The 17806-nt window shown below is 42.6% G+C and overlaps 1 protein-coding gene across 7 annotated transcripts in view; it reads left to right on the top strand.

Annotated features, from left to right (window-relative positions):
* lrch1 (leucine-rich repeats and calponin homology (CH) domain containing 1) overlaps nt 1-17806 on the top strand; it is a 484761-nt gene that overhangs the window by 335339 nt on the left and 131616 nt on the right. For all 7 annotated transcript variants that reach the window (XR_009511715.1, XR_009511716.1, XR_009511714.1 and 4 more), the window contains one exon: nt 590-676. Coding sequence is in view for 2 of the 7 variants with exons in the window: in XM_059967693.1 (XP_059823676.1) it covers nt 590-676 (87 nt within the window). In the remaining 5 variants the exon portion in view is untranslated. The remainder of the gene's footprint in view (nt 1-589; nt 677-17806) is intronic.

Below are 17806 nucleotides of genomic sequence, written 5' to 3'. Positions count from 1 at the left end.
AAGAGATTATATTATTTTGGTTCTTTTTTGTTTAATACATGAGGGAATGTAAACACTCGCCTTTGCTGAGACTTTCTTTCTTGCAAGGTCATCTTATTTTTTGTGTACAGACACTCGCTGGGGGGGGTTGGGTGGGGAGGGACGAGACCGACAGAGCAGCCCATGGCTTCGCATCTATCTTAGTTTGCTTGTTTCCAGTAACTGTTGATCAGTCCTGCACATCAGCTTGGAGGAATTTTAGGCCATTCCTCCTTACTCAACTGCTTGTTTTGGAATCGCTGAGCCGAAGTCCTCAAATTTTCTTCTTTTTAAACCATTCTGTTGTTGATTTACTCTTGTCTTTTTCATGCATGTTATGAGCATTCCATGTAATTAGTCATCACAATGATTCATGGAAAGGAGTGATGCTAACATGTCCTGTGACTGGTAATGTGCAGGCTGTTCAAAATGTGTGAGCGCCTTAATGTAATCGTTGCTGTGGCTCAAGAGGATACTTCATTCACAATTGTGAAGAGCAAGTTTTTATTTAATCTAATCTTATGAATCAGAAAGTCAGATTTCCAATTTTAATGGTGTGTTTCTGTTACAGACCAAATATAGATGACCATCTGAACAGTGAGCCAGAGGTGGCAGGACATATGAGTTCTCTGGAAGGCATTGTCCAGGAAGAACAGAGGTACTGTTTTGTAAAAGCCAAAGCACTTTGCCTTTATTTATTTCTATGTGTAATATTTCTTCATTTCCCTATGCTTTCAAATTTCAGTTTACCTGCAGGGTTCATTTATTCATTCAAAGTACTTTACAAGCTTTCTATAAAGTTATTATTTTTGATCCTGCTGTTTAAGTGAAGCCTTTCAGTAAAATTTTTTCTTGTCAGCAGTTTATTAATAAGAGCAGCTTCTGTCAGCTGCAGAAAGTACTGAAAATACTCAGTAGGTGAGCCAGTTTTGCTTGCTCCATTTCTAGTCCACTATATCCTGAGACAAACTTCCTTGCTATGTATGATTCAACATATTTTAATCAGGCCACCTACATTCTCATCCAGGTCATTTATACACAAAGGTCCCAGCAAAGATTCAAGATTCAAATAAGTTTATTGTCAAAAAATGTATAAATTATACACCCTTGAGATTTGCTTGCTCACAGGTAGTCAAGAAACTTGAAAGAACCAAATTAAAAAAATAAAATTTAAAATAAAGACCAACACTAAATGCAAAGGGAAAGAGGAAAAAAATGTAAATTGTGCCAACAATTCAAGTGAACAAAAGTTTTCTGAACCAAAATGAGTCCTTGGATCTGAACCAATAGCAGGCATGGAGCATAGAGCTTCAGTACTATGGAGAACAAGCAAAATCGGCTCGCGTCCCAATCCCAACTCCCTGTCTTTTCAGTCTATCTAGGCTGGTGTTTATATAGACCAAACAACGAAACAGCGAAAGGATCCATTGACCTGGAGAGAAGATTGAAGATCGCGCAGAGCAAGTGAAAATGGGCTGGTGTTTAAATTGTCTAAACAGCAAATCATACCTAGCACTAGGAGTCAGGTACCGAGGTTGGAAAGGCTCTGGGCCCAGATTTTGCCACACAGCAACTGGCTGCAGGCCCAGATTTTAGAATATAGAACATAGAAATCTACAGCATGTTACAGGCCCTTCTGCCTACAATGTTGTGCTGACCATGTAACCTACTCTAAAAACTGCCTAGAATTTCCCTACCACATAGCCCTCTATTTTTTTAAGCTCCATCTTCCTATCCAAGAGTCTCTTAAAAGACCCTATTGCATCTGTCTCTACCACCATTACTGGTAGTGCATTCCAAGCACCCACCACTCTCTGTGTGAAAAACTTACCCCTAACATTCCCCTTATACCTACTTTCAAGCCCCTTAAAACTATGCCCCCTCACGTTAGCCATTTCACCCCTGGGAGCCTCTGGCTACCAACGCAATCAGTGCCTCTCATCATCTTATACACCCCTATCAGGTCACATCTCATTCTCCGTTACTCCAAGGAGAAAAGGCAAAGTTCACTCAAGGCACGTTCTCCAATCCAAGCAACATCCTTGTAAATCTCCTCTCACTGTCTACATCCTTCCTGTAATGAGGTGACCAGAACAGAACACAGTATTCCAAGTGGGGTCTAACTAAGGCTGTATATAGCTGTAACATTACCTCATGGCTTTTGAACTCAGTCCCATGGTTGATTAAGGGCAACAGACTATACACCTTCTTAACAACACTGTCAATCGGTGCAGCTGCTTTGAGTGTCCTATAGACATGGTCCCCAAGATCTCTCTGATCCTCCACGCTGCCAAGAGTCTTACCTTTAATTTTGTATTCTGTCTTCAAATTGGACCTACTGAAATGAACCACTTCACACTTATCTGGGTTGAACTCCATCTGCCACTTCTCGACTCAGTTCCACATCCTATCAATGTCGCGCTGTAACCTCTGACAACCCTCCAGACTATCCACAACACCCCCAACTTTTGTGTTATCAGCAAATTTACTAACCCACCCTTCTACTTCCTCATCCAGGTAATTTATAAAAAAATCACTAAGAGGAAGGGGTCCCAGAACAGATCCCTGTGGAACACCACTGAGCACCAACCTCCATGCAGAATACAAACCATCTACAACCACCTTTTGCCTTCTGTGGGCAAGCCAGATCTGGATCCACAAAGCAAAGTCTCTTGGATCCCATGCCTCCTTACTTTCTGAGTGAGCTTTGCTTGGGGAGCCTTATCAAATGCCTTACAGAAATTCATGTACACTACATCCACTGCTCTACCTTCATCAATGTATTTTGTTACATCCTCAATACCTGCCCTTAACCAAGCCATGCTGACTATCCCTAATCAGATTATGTCTCTTCAAATGCTCATAAATCCTGCCTCTCAGGATCTTCTCCAACAACTTGCCCACTATTGAAGTAAAATTCACTGGTCTATAATTTCCTGGGGTCTCTCAACACTCTTTCTTGAACAAGGGAACAACATATAGAGGGCTATAGGTAAGCCTAATAATTTCTAAGGTCGGGATATTTTCGGCATAACTATGTTTCTATGATTTGCAGCCCTCCATTCCACTGGTAGTTCTCCCTTCCCTATTGATAATGGAATGATCATTGCCAGAGGTTCAGCCATCTCCTCCCTTGCTTCCCAGAGTAGCCTGGGATATATCTCATCCGAACACAGAGACTTATCTAACTTAATGCTTTTCAAAAGCTCCAGCACATCCTCTTTCTTAATGTCTTTATGCTCAAGCATTTCAATGCGCTGTGAGTCATTCCCACAATTGCCAGGGTCCTTTTCTCTGGTGAATACTGAAGCAAAATATTCATTAAGTACTTACACAACGTCCTCTGACTCCATGCACAGGTTTCCACTTTTGCACCTGATTGGGCCTATTCTCACACAGCTCACCCTCTTGTTCTTCACATACTTATAGAATACCTTGGGGTTTTCCTTAATCCTGCTCATGGCCCCTTCTAGCTCTCCTAATTTCATTCTTAAGCTCCTTCCTGGCACCCTTGTAATTTTCTAGAGCTCTAACAGTTTATTTTTTGATCCTTTCATAAGCTTTTCTTCTTAACTAGATTTTCTACATTGAACAACATGGTTCTTTTACCCTACCAACCTTTCCCAGTCTTGATGGAATATACCTATGCAGAATGCCATGCAAATGATCCCCAAGTATTTGCCACATTTCTGCCCTGCATTTCCCTGAGCACATCTGCTCCCAATTTATGTTCCCAAGTTCCTTCCTAATATCATCATATTTCTCCCTACCCCAATTCAATGTTTTCCCAAATTGTCTGCTCCTATTCTTCTCCAGTGCTATGGTAAAGGAGTCAGAATTGTGATCACTACCTCCAAAATGTTCTCCCACCGAGAGATCCTACACCTAGTAAAGTTCATTTCCCAAGTCTAGATCAAGTGCAGCCTCTCCTCTAGTAGGCTTATTTAACAAACTCTACCCCATCCAAACACCTTACTCTAAGGAGATGCCAGTCAGCATTAGGAAAGTTAAAATCACCCATCACAACAACCCTGTTATTATTGCACCATTCCAGAATCTGCCTCCCTACCTCCTCCTTGATGTCTCTGTTACTATTGGGGGTGTCTATAAAAAAACACCCTGTACAGTTATTGCCCCCTTCTTGTTTCTGACTTCCACCCACACTGACCCAGTAGATAATCCCTTCATGACCTCCTCCTTTTCTGCAGCCGCGATACTATCCGTGATTAGCAATGCCACACCCCCACGTCTTTTGCCTCCCTCTTGTCCTTTTTGAAACACCTAAGGCCCGAGACACTCAGCAACTATTCCTGTCCCTGAGACATCCAAGTCTCTGTAATAGCCACATCATAGTTCCAAGTATTTATCTAGGCTGCACCTTGTATATGATACTCATTGCATTAAAATAGACAGATCTCAAACCATCTGGCTGAGTGCACCTTTGCTCTATCACCTGCCTACCTTTCCTCACAAACTCCCTACAAGCTGTCTCTACTTGTGTGCCCCATTCTCTGCCTCTTGAGTTCCCACCCCCAGCAAACCTATTTTAAACCCTTCTCAATAGCAGTAACAAACCACCCTCTCAGGATTTTGGTTCCTCTTTAGTTCAGGTGCAACCTGTCCCACCCCTTCCCCAGAAAAGTTTACAATGATCCAAGAACTTAAAACCCTGCCCCCTGCACCATTCCGTCATTCACTCATTCATCTGCACTATCTTCCAGTTCTGACCTTTCCTAGATCATTGCACTGGGAATAATCTGGAGACTACCTTACCAACTTGGAGGTCCTGCTCTTCAGCTTCCTTCCTAAACTTACTATGCAGGACCTCTACCCATCTCCTGCCTCTCATTGGTACCAATATGTACCACATCTCTGGCTGCTCACCCTTCCCTTCAAGAATATTCTGCAACTGCTCAGAGACATCCTGGACTTTAGCTCCCAGGAGGCAACACGCTATCCTGGCGTCTCTTTTGCTGCTGCAGAATCTCTTACTGTCCCCCTAACTATCAAGTCCACTATGACTTCACCCTACCCTTCTGAAGCTCAGAGCCAACTACAGTGCTATTGGTCTAGCTTCTGCTGCCTTGCTCAGATAGGTCACCCCCCTCATCAGTATCCAAAGGGGTATACCTGTTGCTGAGGGGAATGGCCACAGGGGGATCCTGCACTGACATCTTGCTCCCTTTACCTCTCTCGGTGTTCACCCATCTACTCCCTGAAATCTGCACTCTGGGTGTTAACCACCTGCTCAAAAATCTTTTCTATCAATTGCTCTTTCGTGGTCTTTCATGAGCTGGTGTTAGCTACATTTCCTGAGCTGTAGTCATCAGGGAGACTATCAGGTTCCATGAATTCCCACATCCTACAGGAGGAGCTTTCCACTGCCATATCTGCCATCCTACCTGCACTATACTATGGGCAACCAAGACCAAATCAACAACAATGAAGGGAAAAACCTACCCTTCTTACGTGTAAGGGGAGATTTGCTAAGGCTACTGGGGAGACTTTAAACTAGAATGGTTGGGGGGTGGGAATCAATTTGAAGAGACTAGGAGAAAGGAGGTTAGTTCACAAATAGAGATAGCTAGTAGACACTGAGTGAGGGAGGATAGGCAGGTGATAGAGGAGGGGAGCGCTCAGACCGAAGATGTAGGGGAGAAGGAAGAAAAAGATAATAAAGTAGTTTGCACAGTTAGGGATAAACAGAGAGGAAGAGGTGGAGAGTTTCTTAAATGCATCTATTTTAATGCTGGGAGCATTGTAAGAAAGGTGGATGAGCTTAGAGCATGGATTGATACCTGGAAATATGATGTTGTAGCTGTTAGTGAAACATGGTTGCAGGAAGGGTATGATTGGCAACTAAATATTCCTGGATTTTGTTGCTTCAGGTGTGATAGAATCGGAGGAACAAGAGGGGGAGGTGTTGCATTGCTTGTCCAAAAAAATACTACAGCAGTGCTTTGGCAGAATAGACTAGAGGGCTCGTCTAGGGAGTCTTATTTGGGTGGAATTGAGGAATGAGAAAGGTGTAGTAGCACTTACAGGGGTGTATTATAGACCACCTAATGGGGAGCAAGAATTGGAAGAGCAAATTGGTAAGGAGATAGCAGATATTTGTAGTAAGCACAGAGTTGGATTGTGAGAGATTTTAATTTTTCACACATAGACTGGGAAGCTCATTCTGTAAAAGGGCTGGATGGTTTGGAGTTTGCAAAATGCATGCAGGATAGTTTTTTACAGCAATACATAGAGGTACCTGCTAGAGAAGGGGCAGTGTTGGAACATCTTATAGGGAATGAGATAGGTCAGGTGACGGAGGTATGTGTTGGGGAGCACTTCGGGTCCAATGATCACAATACCATTAGTTTCAATATAATTATGGAGAAGGATAGGACTGGACCCAGGGTTGAGATTTTTGATTGGAGAAAGGCTAACTTTGAGGAGATGCGAAAAGATTTAGAAGGAGTGGATTGGGACAATTTGTTTTATGAGAAGGATGTAATAGAGAAATGGAGGTCATTTAAAGGTGATTTTTGAGGGTACAGAATCTTTATGTTCCTGTTAGGTTGAAAGGAAAGGTTAAAAGTTTGAGAGAGCCAGGGTTTTCAAGGAATATTGGAAACATGGTTCGGAAAAAGAGAAAGATCTACAATAAATATAGGCAGCATGGAGTAAGTGAGGTGTTCAAGGAATATAAAGAATGTAAAAAGAATTTTAAGAAAGAAATTAGAAAAGCTAAAAGAAGATACGAGGTTGCTTTGGCAAGTAAGATGAAAATAAATCCAAAGGGTTTCTGCAGTTATATTAATAGCAAAAAGATAGCGAGTGATAAAATTGGTCCCTTAGAGAATCAGAGTGGACAGCTATGTGTGTAGCCAAAAGAGATGGGGGAGATTCTGAACAATTTCTTTTCTTCGGTATTCACTAAGGAGAAGGATATTCAATTGTGTAAGGTAAGGGAAACAAGTAGGGTAGTTATGGAAACTATGAGGATTAAAGAAGAGGAGGTACTGGAGCTTTTAATGAATATAAAAGTGGTTAAGTCTCCGGGTCCAGACAGGATATTCCCTAAAACCTTGAGGGAAGTTAGTGTAGAAATAGCAGGGGCTCTGACAGAAATATTTCAAATGTCATTAGAAACGGAGATGGTCGGAGGATTGGCATATTGCTCATGTGGTTTTATTGTTTAAGAAGGTTTCTAAGAGTAAACTTAGCAATTATCAGCCTGTAAGTTTGACATCAGTGGTGGGTAAATTAATGGAAAGTATTCTTAGAGATGGTATATATAATTATCTGGATAGACAGGGGTGATTAGGAGCAGTCAACATGGATTTGTGTGTGGATGGTCATGTTTGGCAAATCTTATTGAATTTTTTGAAGAGGTTACTAGGAAAGTTGACGAGGGTAAAGCAGTGGATGTTGTCTGGAAGTGGAAGTGGACTTCAGTAAGGTCTTTGTCAAGGTTCCACATGAAAGGATTGTTAGTAAGGTTGAATCGTTAGGAATTAATATTGAAGTAATGAAATGGATTCAACAGTGGCTGGATGGGAGATGCCAGAGAGTAGTGGTGGATAATTGTTTGTCAGGTTGGAGGCCGGTGACTAGTGGTGTGCTTCAGGGATCTGTACTGGGTTTAATGTTGTTTGTCATATACATTAATGATCTGGATGATGGGGTGGTAAATTGGATTAGTAAGTATGTAGATGATACTAAGATAGGTGATTTTGTGGATAATGAAATAGGCTTTCAAAGCTTGCAGAGAGATTTAGGCCAGTTAGAAAAGTGGGCTGAAAGATGGCAGATGGAGTTTAATGCCGATAAGTGTGAGGGGCTACATTTTGGTAGGACTAATCAAAATAGGACATACATGGTAAATGGTAGGGCATTGAGGAATGTTGTAGAACAGAGTGATCTAGGAATAATGGTGCATAGTTCCCTGAAGGTGGAATCTCATGTGGATAGGGTGGTGAAGAAACCTTTTGGTATGCTGGCCTTTATAAATCAGAGCGTTGAGTATATGAGTTGGGATGTAATGTTAAAATTGTACAAGGCATTGGTGAAGACAAATTTGGAGTATTGTGTACAGTTCTGGTCACCGAATTATAGGAAAGATGTCAACAAAATAGAGAGAGTATTGAGGAGATTTACTAGAATGTTACCTGGGTTTCAGCACCTAAGGTACAGAGAAAGGTTGAGCAAGTTAGGTCTTTATTGTTTGGAGTGTAGAAAGTTGAGGGGAGACTTGATAGAGGTATTTAAAATTAGGAGGGGGATAGATAGAGCTGATGTGGATAGGCTTTTTCCAGTGAAGGTAGGGGAGATTCAAACAAGAGGACATGAGTTGAGAGTTAAGGGGCAATAGTTTAGGGGTAACATGAGGGGGAGCTTCTTTACTCAGAAAGTGGTAGCTGTGTGGAATGAGCTTCCAGTAGAAGTGGTAGAGACAGGTTCGATTTTGTCATTTTAATAAAAAATTGGATAGGTATATGGGCAGGAAAGGAATAGAGGGTTATGGGCTGAGTGCAGGTCGGTGGGACTAGTTGAGAGTAAGCATTCGACACAGACTAGAAGGGCCGAGATGGCCTGTTTCTGTGCTGTAATTGTTATATGGTTTCTTTGGTCTCAGCCTCTTCTCATCAAAGCCACTCGAGTGAAGCCTGTAAGTTCCCACTTTGACTCTAGCCCCACTTCGGTGGCCCTATCGTTCTTTTATGGTTTAAAAATAAGAAAAAACCCTCGCAAGGAGAAAGAACTCACCACCCAGTGACTCTCTAGGCCCAGTTTTAACCACCCAGTGACTCTCTGGGCCCAGTTTTTACTGCCCAGTGACTCTCTCTGGGCCCAGAATTTACCGCCTAGTGAATCTTTCTGGGCCTGGATTGTACCACCCAGTGACACACTCTGAGCCTGGATTTTACCGCCTCATGAATCTCTCTGGGCCCAGATTTTACCACCTTGTGACTCTCTGTGGGCCAACATTTTACCGTCCAGTCATACACTCTGGGCCTGGATTTTACCACCCATTGACTCTCTCTGGGCCCCGATTTTACTGCCCAGTGACACACTCTGGGCCCAGATTTTACCACCCAGTTAGTCTCTCTGGGCCCAGATTTTACCACCCAGTTAGTCTCTCTGGGCCCAGATTTTATCGCCCAGTGAATCTCCCTGGGCCTGGATTTTACCACCCAGTGAGTCTCTCTGGGCCCGGATTTTACCACCCAGTGAGTCTCTCTAGGCCCAGATTTTATCGCCCAGTGAATCTCCCTGGGCCTGGATTTTACCACCCAGTGAGTCTCTCTGGGCCCGGATTTTACCACCCAGTTAGTCTCTCTGGGCCCAGATTTTATCGCCCAGTGAATCTCCCTGGGCCTGGGTTTTACCACCCAGTGACACACTCTGGGCCCGGATTTTACCACCCAGTGAGTCTCTCTGGGCCCAGATTTTAATGCCCGGTGACACTCTGGGCCCAGATTTTACTGCCCAGTGTTTCTGGACCCAGCTTTTGTCACCCAGCCTGAAGCCACTCTCCAACTCTTCGAATCAGTTCAGCGTGTGGAGCAATCCAGCCTTGCACCTGGGCCAGTTGAATGAGCATCGGAACTTCTGCTTTTGGGACTGAGAGCATCCAACCTCACTGCCGGGCTGCTGGGCCAGCTGTATGGGTATCAGAACTCCATCTGCAACATACCATCTCAGCTCAACCCAAAATGTGCCTCATATTGCTCTCCATTCACTATTTGCAGTGAGAATTAAGCACGATTTACCTCAGTAAAGGTATTTTTTTTAGTGATGTTTTTGGTCGGATTTCTTAGCTTTTTGACTACCAGAAAGCTTTTGCACATGTTTGGTAGCATCATCTTAGCCAGAAGTAACTGGATGCACCATTTTTAACAGCTGAGCCACTTGTGTCAGTACACCTTTACCCACTGGTTGGTTTTAGTCTTGAGTTGTGTCTCAAGAGGTTGTTTCGAGTTACTGAAGCCATCTTCAAATGCAAGCTATGAACACACTGTTTGTCATAAGCATTCAAAGAGTATGGAGGAGATATAGAAAGGGAAATTTGGACTGAATCACTGTTGTAATTATCGAGTCATCATCACTGGCAACTTTGCATTTAATTAAAAGCAAATCAGTCTTACTTTTGACAAAAGACAAAAATTGCACAGTTAATCAACCTCTGCCTGTCTGTCCTATACCCTGCATGTGGTCACTATTTCAAAAACACAATATGTCATTTTTTTCCCGCAGTAATTTAAATATTCTCAAGCTCAAACGGTTTATCACCTGCAGAAGGAAACTGTTTGAGCTCGAGAAATAATGTGAAACTGGAAGTAGGCCATGCAGCTCCATCATTCAATAAGACTTCTCAGTAACTCAGTTTCTTAAGTCCCAGCAACATCCTTGTAAACCTTCTCTGCACTCTTTCAACCTTATTAATTTCTTTCCTGTTATTCGGAGACCAAAACTGCACACAATACTCGAAATTCAGCCTCACCAATGCCTTATACAACCTCACAATCCAACTTTTATACTCAATACTTAGACTTATAAAGGCCAATGTACCAAAAGCTCTCTTTACTACTGTATCTACCTGTGATGCCACTTTTAGGGAATTTTGTATCTGTATTCCCAGATCCCTCTGTTCTGCTGCACTCCTCAATGCCCTACCATTTACCTTGTATGTCCTACCTTGGTTTGTCCTTCCAAAGTGCATCTCCATCTGCCATTTGTCAGCCCATTTTTCCAGCTGGTCCAAATCCCTCTGCAAGCTTGGAAAACCTTCCTCACTGTCCACTACGCCTCCAATCTTTGTATCATCTGCAAATTTGCTGATCCAATTTACCACATTATCATCCAGATCATTGATGTAGATGACAAATAACAATGGACCCAGCACTGATCCTTGTGGCACACCACTAGTCACAGGCCTCCACTCAGAGAAGCAGCCCTCCACAACCACTCTCTGGCTTCTCCCATTGAGCCAATGTTTAATCCAATTTACTACCTCACCATGTATACCTAGCGACAGAATCATCCTAACTAACCTCCCATGCAGGACCTTGTCAAAGGCCTTACTGAAGTCCATGTAGACAACATCCACTGCCTTCCCTTCATCCACCCTCCTGGTAACCTCCTCGAAAAATTCTAATAGATTTGTTAAACATGACCTACCATGCACAAAGCTGTGTTGACTCTTCTTAATAAGTCTCTGTTCATCTAAATACTTGTAGATCCTATCTCTTAGTACTCCTTCCAATAATTTACCGGCCTATAATTTCCCAGAATACTTTTAGAGCCTTTTTTAAACAAAGGAACTACATGAGCTAGCCTCCAATCCTCCAGCACCTCACCCATAGATACCGACATTTTAAATATGTCTGCCAGGGTCCCTGCAATTTCAACACTAGTCTCCTTCAGGGTCCGAGGGAATACCCTGTCAGGTCCTGGGGATTTATCTGCTCTGATTTGCCTCAAGATAGCAAGCGCCTTCTCCTCCAATCTGTATAGGTTCCAGGATCTCACTACTTGTTTGCCATATTTCCATTAACTCCATGCCAGTTTCCTTTGTAAATACAGACACAAAAAAAACATTTAAGATCTCCTCCATTTCTTTTGGTTCCATACATAGCCGACCACTCTGATCTTCAAGAGGACCAATTTTATCCCTTACTATCCTTCTGCTCTTAATATACCTGTAGTAGCTCTTTGGATTATCCTTCACCTTGACTGCCAAAGCTACCTCATGTCTTCATTTAGTGCTCCTGATTTCTTTCTTAAGCATTTTTTTGCTCTTTTTATATTTCTGAAGTACCTTATTTGCTCCCTGTTTCCTATACATGTCATACATCTCCCTCTTCTTCTTTATCAGAGCTCCAATATCCCTCAAGAACCAAGGTTTCTTAGTCATTTTGCCTTTAACCCTGCCAGGAACGTACAAACTCGGCAGTCTCAAAATTTCTCCTTTGAAGGCCTCCCACTTACCAACAACATCCTTGCCAGAGAACAACCTGTCCTAATCCATGCTTTTTAGATCCTTTCTCATTTCTTCAAATTTGGGCTTTTTCCAGTTTAGAACCTCAACCTGAGGACCATATAGCAATTACAGCACGGAAACAGGCCATCTCAGCCCTTCTAGTCCGTGCCAAACGCTTACTCTCACCTAATTCCACTGACCCGCTCTCAGCCCATAACCCTCCATTCCTTTCCTGTCCATATACCTATCCAATTTTGCTTTAAATGATATTACTGAACCTGCCTCTACCACTTCTACTGGAAGCTCATTCCACACAGCTAGCACTCTCTGAGTAAAGAAATTTCCCCTCATGTTGCCCTTAAACTTTTGCGCCCTAAATCTCAACTCATGTCCTCTTGCTTGAATCTCCCCTACTCTCAATGGAAAAAGCCTATCCACATCAACTCTATCTATCCCCCTCATAACTTTAAATACCTCTATCAAGTCCCCCCTCAACCTACGCTCCAACGAATAACTTGTTCAATCTTTCCCTGTAACTTGGTGCTGAAACCCAGGTAACATTCTGGTAAATCTTCTCTGTACTCTCTCTATTTTGTTGACATCTTTCCGATAATTCAGTGACCAGAACTGTACACAATACTCCAAATTTGGCCTTACCAATGCCTTGTACAATTTTAACATTACATCCCAACTCTTATACTCAATGAAAACATAAAATGCTGGCAGAACTCAGCAGGCCAGACAGCATCTATGGGAGGAGGTAGTGACGACGCCTGTAGGTTTGTAGTAGACATCAGTGGATAGGCTGTCTCCAGAGATAGGAACAGAAAGATCTAGAAAGGGAAGGGAGGTGTTGGAAATAGACCAGGTGAGTTTGAGGGCGGGGTGAAAGTTGGAGGCGAAGTTAATGAAGTCGACGAGCTCAGCATGCATGCAGGAAGCAGTGCCGATGCAGTCGTCGATATAACGTAAGAAAAGAGGAGGGCAGATACCAGTGTAGGCTTGGAACGTTGATTGCTCCACATGGCCGACAAAAAGGCAGGCATAGCTAGGGCCCATGTGGGTGCCAATGGCTGCACCTTTAGTTTGGAGGATGTGGGATTAGCCAAAGGAGAAATTGTTAAGGGTGAGGACTAATTCCGCAAGGCGGAGAAGAGTGGTGGTAGAAGGTGACTGGCTGGGTCTGGAATCCAGGAAGAAACGGAGAGCTTGGAGACCTTCCTGGTGGGGGATAGAGTTATATAGGGACTGGACTTCCATGGTGAAAATGAGGCGGTGGGGGCCAGGGAACTTGAAATCTTTGAAGAGATGTAAGGCATGAGAAGTATCACGGACATAGGTGGGAAAGGATTGAACAAGGGGAGATAAAACAGAGTCGAGATAGGCAGAAATGAGTTCAGTGGGGCAGGACCAAGCAGAGACAATGGGTCTGCCTGGACAGGCAGGTTTGTGAATCTTCGGTAGGAGGTAGAAACAAGAAGTGCAGGATGCGGGAACTATAAGTTTGGTGGCCGTGGATGGGAGATCTCCTGAGCTGATGAGATCGGAAATGGTTTGGGAGACAATGGACTGGTGCTCCCTAGTGGGGTCATGGTCCAGGGGTAGATAGAGGAGCTGTCAGCGAGTTGTCGCCGTGCCTCCGCTATGTACATGTCGGTGCACCGGACAACAACAGCACCCCCCTAATCAGTGGGTTTGATGGTAAGGTTGGGATTGTTGTGGAGGGAATGGAGAGAGGGTAAGGTTAGAATTGGAGCAAGGGGTGGTGAAGTCGAGACGGTTAATGTCCCAACAGTAATTAGAGATAAACAGATCCAGGACGGGTAGAAGTCCTGGGGAGGTGGGGATAATTCTCCTATACTCAATGCTCTGATTTATAAAGGCCAACATACCAAAAGCTTTCTTCACCACCCTATCCACGTGAGATTCCATCTTCAGGGAACTATGCACCATTATTCTTAGATATCTCTGTTCTACTGCATTCTTCAATGCCCTACCATTTACCATGTATGTCCTATTTGGATTATTCCTACCAAAATGTAGCACCTCAGACTTATCAGCATTAAACTCCATCTGCCATCGTTCAGCCCTAAATTTCTCTGCAAACTTAGAAAACCTACTTCATTATCCACAACACCAGCTACCTTAGTATCATTATTTTTTGTTGTATTTAGCTTTATTGTTTTCTTAAAAAAGTTGTTGCTTCCCAAGAATTTTTTATTGAATGGTATAGCTGTCTAGAAATACAGGTATACAAGGTATGAGAGTGACAGTGCCTGTATTCTCATCTATCTTTATCCATGATCGAGTTGAAACTAATGGTGTTATGCTCACTGGAACCAAAGTGTTCCCCTATACACTTCTGTCATCTGTCCTAACTCATTTTCTAATAGGAGATCTAATATTGCATCCTCTCTAGTCAGTACCTCTAAATATTGATTTAGAAAACTTTACTGAACACATTTTACATTTCACTCAAGAGGTTGTGACAGTGTGGGATGAGCCGCTAGCCTAAGTGGCGCATGTGAGCTCGATCTCAATGTTTAAGCTAAGTTTGGATAGGTATATGGAGGGCTATGCTGCCAGTGGAGGTCGATGGCATTTTAAATGATCTGGCATGGATTAGATGGGCTGAATAGCCTGTTGTTGTACTGTGCATTTCAATGATTCTATTACTCTATTTAATTTGAAATAGAGTAATGTTTGAAGAAAGTGCTGAGTTGGTAGCAGGTGCTTGAAATTTGTTTCATGCTTTAGAGACCTGAGCACAAGAACTTTCATTGTAGAATGTTCCACTTTTAAACAAGACATTAATTGAATTGAATTGAATTTCAGTTTATTGTCATTTAGAAACCACAACTGCAATGCAGGTAAAAAATGAAAAGATGTTCCTCCAGAATGATATCACAAAAGTACACGACAAAACAGACTACACCAGAAAATCCACATAACGTTTGGCAATCCCCAAAGCCAGAGTCCGGAGAGGCTGCTGCGTATTAATATCGCGCTACCATCTTAGTGCATTTCCCAGAAAGTAGCTCCAAATCCACCAGACAAAACAAGACTACCCAGACACACCAAGTCAGGAGACCAACTCTACCACCCAACAAACCAAAAACTAAAGTTACAAGACCTACACAAAACCACATAGTTATAACATACAAACAATACCATAATTGATAAAAAAAAACAGACCATGGGCACAGTAAAAATAGTCTAATGATGTTACAAGACCATAAGTTTGAAAGAAACCGCCACACAGTTTCCACAAGTCCTCAGGGTCCCAATAGACTTGTCATCCTACACAGGCGGCAGAAGGGAATACCCCCGCTATGGACTTTCACGGCGCCACAGACGCAGCACACACTGAAAGTACCCTGACCACAGTGGACTCCGAGTCGGTCGAACATCTGAGTCTCCAAACATCCCCTCCAGCACAGCCTCTCTGAGCACCATCCTCTGCCGAGCAGACTGCAACACCCCTGCCACCGGCAACGCGACCCCGAGGACTGGGGGCCTGTTCTTCCTAGCAGAAACCCAGACCTCACAACAGCAGCAGCAACGAAGAAGGCCCTTCCTGGAGATTTCCAGATGTTCCTCCGTGCTCCCATGTCCATTTTTCATCAGATTAGGATTGTGCATGGCACCCTGCTTGACAAATAACAGGTATCTACTCCAGAGAGGCCGCTGCAAACTGCGTTGCGCCGCCATCTTGAAGATAATAAACAGCCAGTTCCCCTTTGATTTTTCTTAAGCAGATCATAAACAAGAGTAGTCCATTGTGCCCGCTTCTTTATGTAAGAAGTTTGTTTATCAGACATATTTTCACCTCAGCGATGCTTTTCTGCACCAACTCTTATGTACTTTCATTCTTTTCATATGCAAAGCTATTTCAAACCTCACTTTAAATAAACTCAGCAACTGAGCCCCCGTACAAAAAACTGTTCAGCATTAGTTTGATGATAAGTGGAGATTTCCAAGTACTTTTCCCTCAGTCAAATGTTTTTGAAACAATGATCTCTCATTTTCAAATTCATGTTTGGGGAAGGTTTTTTTTAATTGGCAAACTGGCTACTGTTTTTGCTACTTTATGTATACAGTACATTGTAAAAAGCACATAGTAGGTCAAAGGCTACAGCAGATTGTTAGAAGGTAGAGACATTGTTTCAATGCCAGATTCAAGCCATAATATAGAGGAGCGTAATTAGGCCATTTGGCCCATTGAGTCTGCTTTGCCATTTCATCATGGCTGATCCAGTTTTCTTCTCAATACCAGTCTCTTGCCTTCTCCCCATATCCTTGACTGATCAAGAATCTATCAACCAGTGCCATAAGAATACATTAAAGACTTGGCCTCCACAGCTGCCTGTGGCAAAGAATTCCACAGATCACCACTCTCTGGCTAAACAAGTATTTCCTAATCTCTGTTCTCTAAAGACATCCCTCTATTCTGAGGCTGTGCCCTCTAGTCTTAGATTCTCCCACCATAGGAAACATCCTCTCCACATCCTCTCTATCAAGGCCTTTCACCATTTGATAGGTTTCAATGAGGTCACCCCTCATCCTTCTGAATTCTAGTGAATACTGGCCCAGAGCCATCATACACTCTTTGTATCACAAGCCATTCAATCAAGGAATCATTTTTGTGAACTTTCTTTGAACTCTCTTCAGTTTCAGCACATCCTTTCTAGATAAAAGGCCCAAAATTGCTCTCAATATTCTAATTCAGGCCTCACCAATGCTTTATAAGGTTTCAACATTACATTCTGACTTTTATATTCTCATTCTCTTGAAATGAATGCTAACATCACATTTTCCTTCCTCACCACCGACCCAACCTGCAAATTAACCTTTAGAGAATCCTGCACAAGGACTCCTTTGCGCCTCAGTTTTTTGTACTTTATGTTCATTTAGAAAATTATCAACCCTTTCATTTTTTCTACCAAAGTGCATGACCATACACTTCCCAACACTGTATTCCATCTGCCATTTTTTGTCCATTCTCCTAATCTAAGTCCTTCTGTAACCTCTACTTCCTCAAAACTACCAGCCCCTCTGCATATCTTCACATCATTTGCAAACTTTGCAACAAAGCCATCAATTCCACCATAAAATCATTGAGTGTAGTAAAAATAATCAGTCCCAACACAGACCCCTAGCAACACCACCAGTCACCGGCAACCAACCAGAAAAAGCTCCCTTTATTCCCATTCTTTGATTATCCTCCAATCAGCCACTGCTTTATACAGGCTAGAATTTTTCCTGTAATACCAAGGGCTCGTAACTTGTTAAACAGCCTCATGCGTGGCACCTTGTCAAAGGCCTTCAGAAAATCCACGTACACAACATCAACAAACCTTTGTCTATCCTGCTTGTTATTTCTTCAAAGAATTCCAACATTTTGTCAGATATATCAAGGTGGCTTTTCATTTAATTGTGATATTGTTAAAATTTCCCTGCCCCTCAACACAATCACAAGGTTGAATCTGAATCTGAATTGGTGTAATAGATCTTTATCCTGTTCAACCACTTCTTGCTTGTTCAGACACCACCAGTAAAACATGTTTTCTTCTCTTTACTTCCATTTTGTTGTTGTTGCAATAGAAAGGGACAAAATATTTTGTTTATTAAGCTTTCTTCTATCTGCGTCTTTCTTGGTTATACTTTTCCCATTGTTAAGAAGAAAAAAATTTATAGTTATCATCTTAATGACTTCCTGCCTTTCATATTTTACTAAGGATTTTCCTCAAAAGTTGAAGGCTGCCATATGGCGATAGAAACTGAACTTGAATCTGCCATCACTCAGTGACCATC

The sequence above is a fragment of the Hypanus sabinus genome, chromosome 4 (genome assembly GCF_030144855.1).
Source record: "Hypanus sabinus isolate sHypSab1 chromosome 4, sHypSab1.hap1, whole genome shotgun sequence".
Lineage (NCBI taxonomy): Eukaryota > Metazoa > Chordata > Chondrichthyes > Myliobatiformes > Dasyatidae > Hypanus > Hypanus sabinus.
This window is presented reverse-complemented; position numbering and strand designations above follow the sequence as displayed.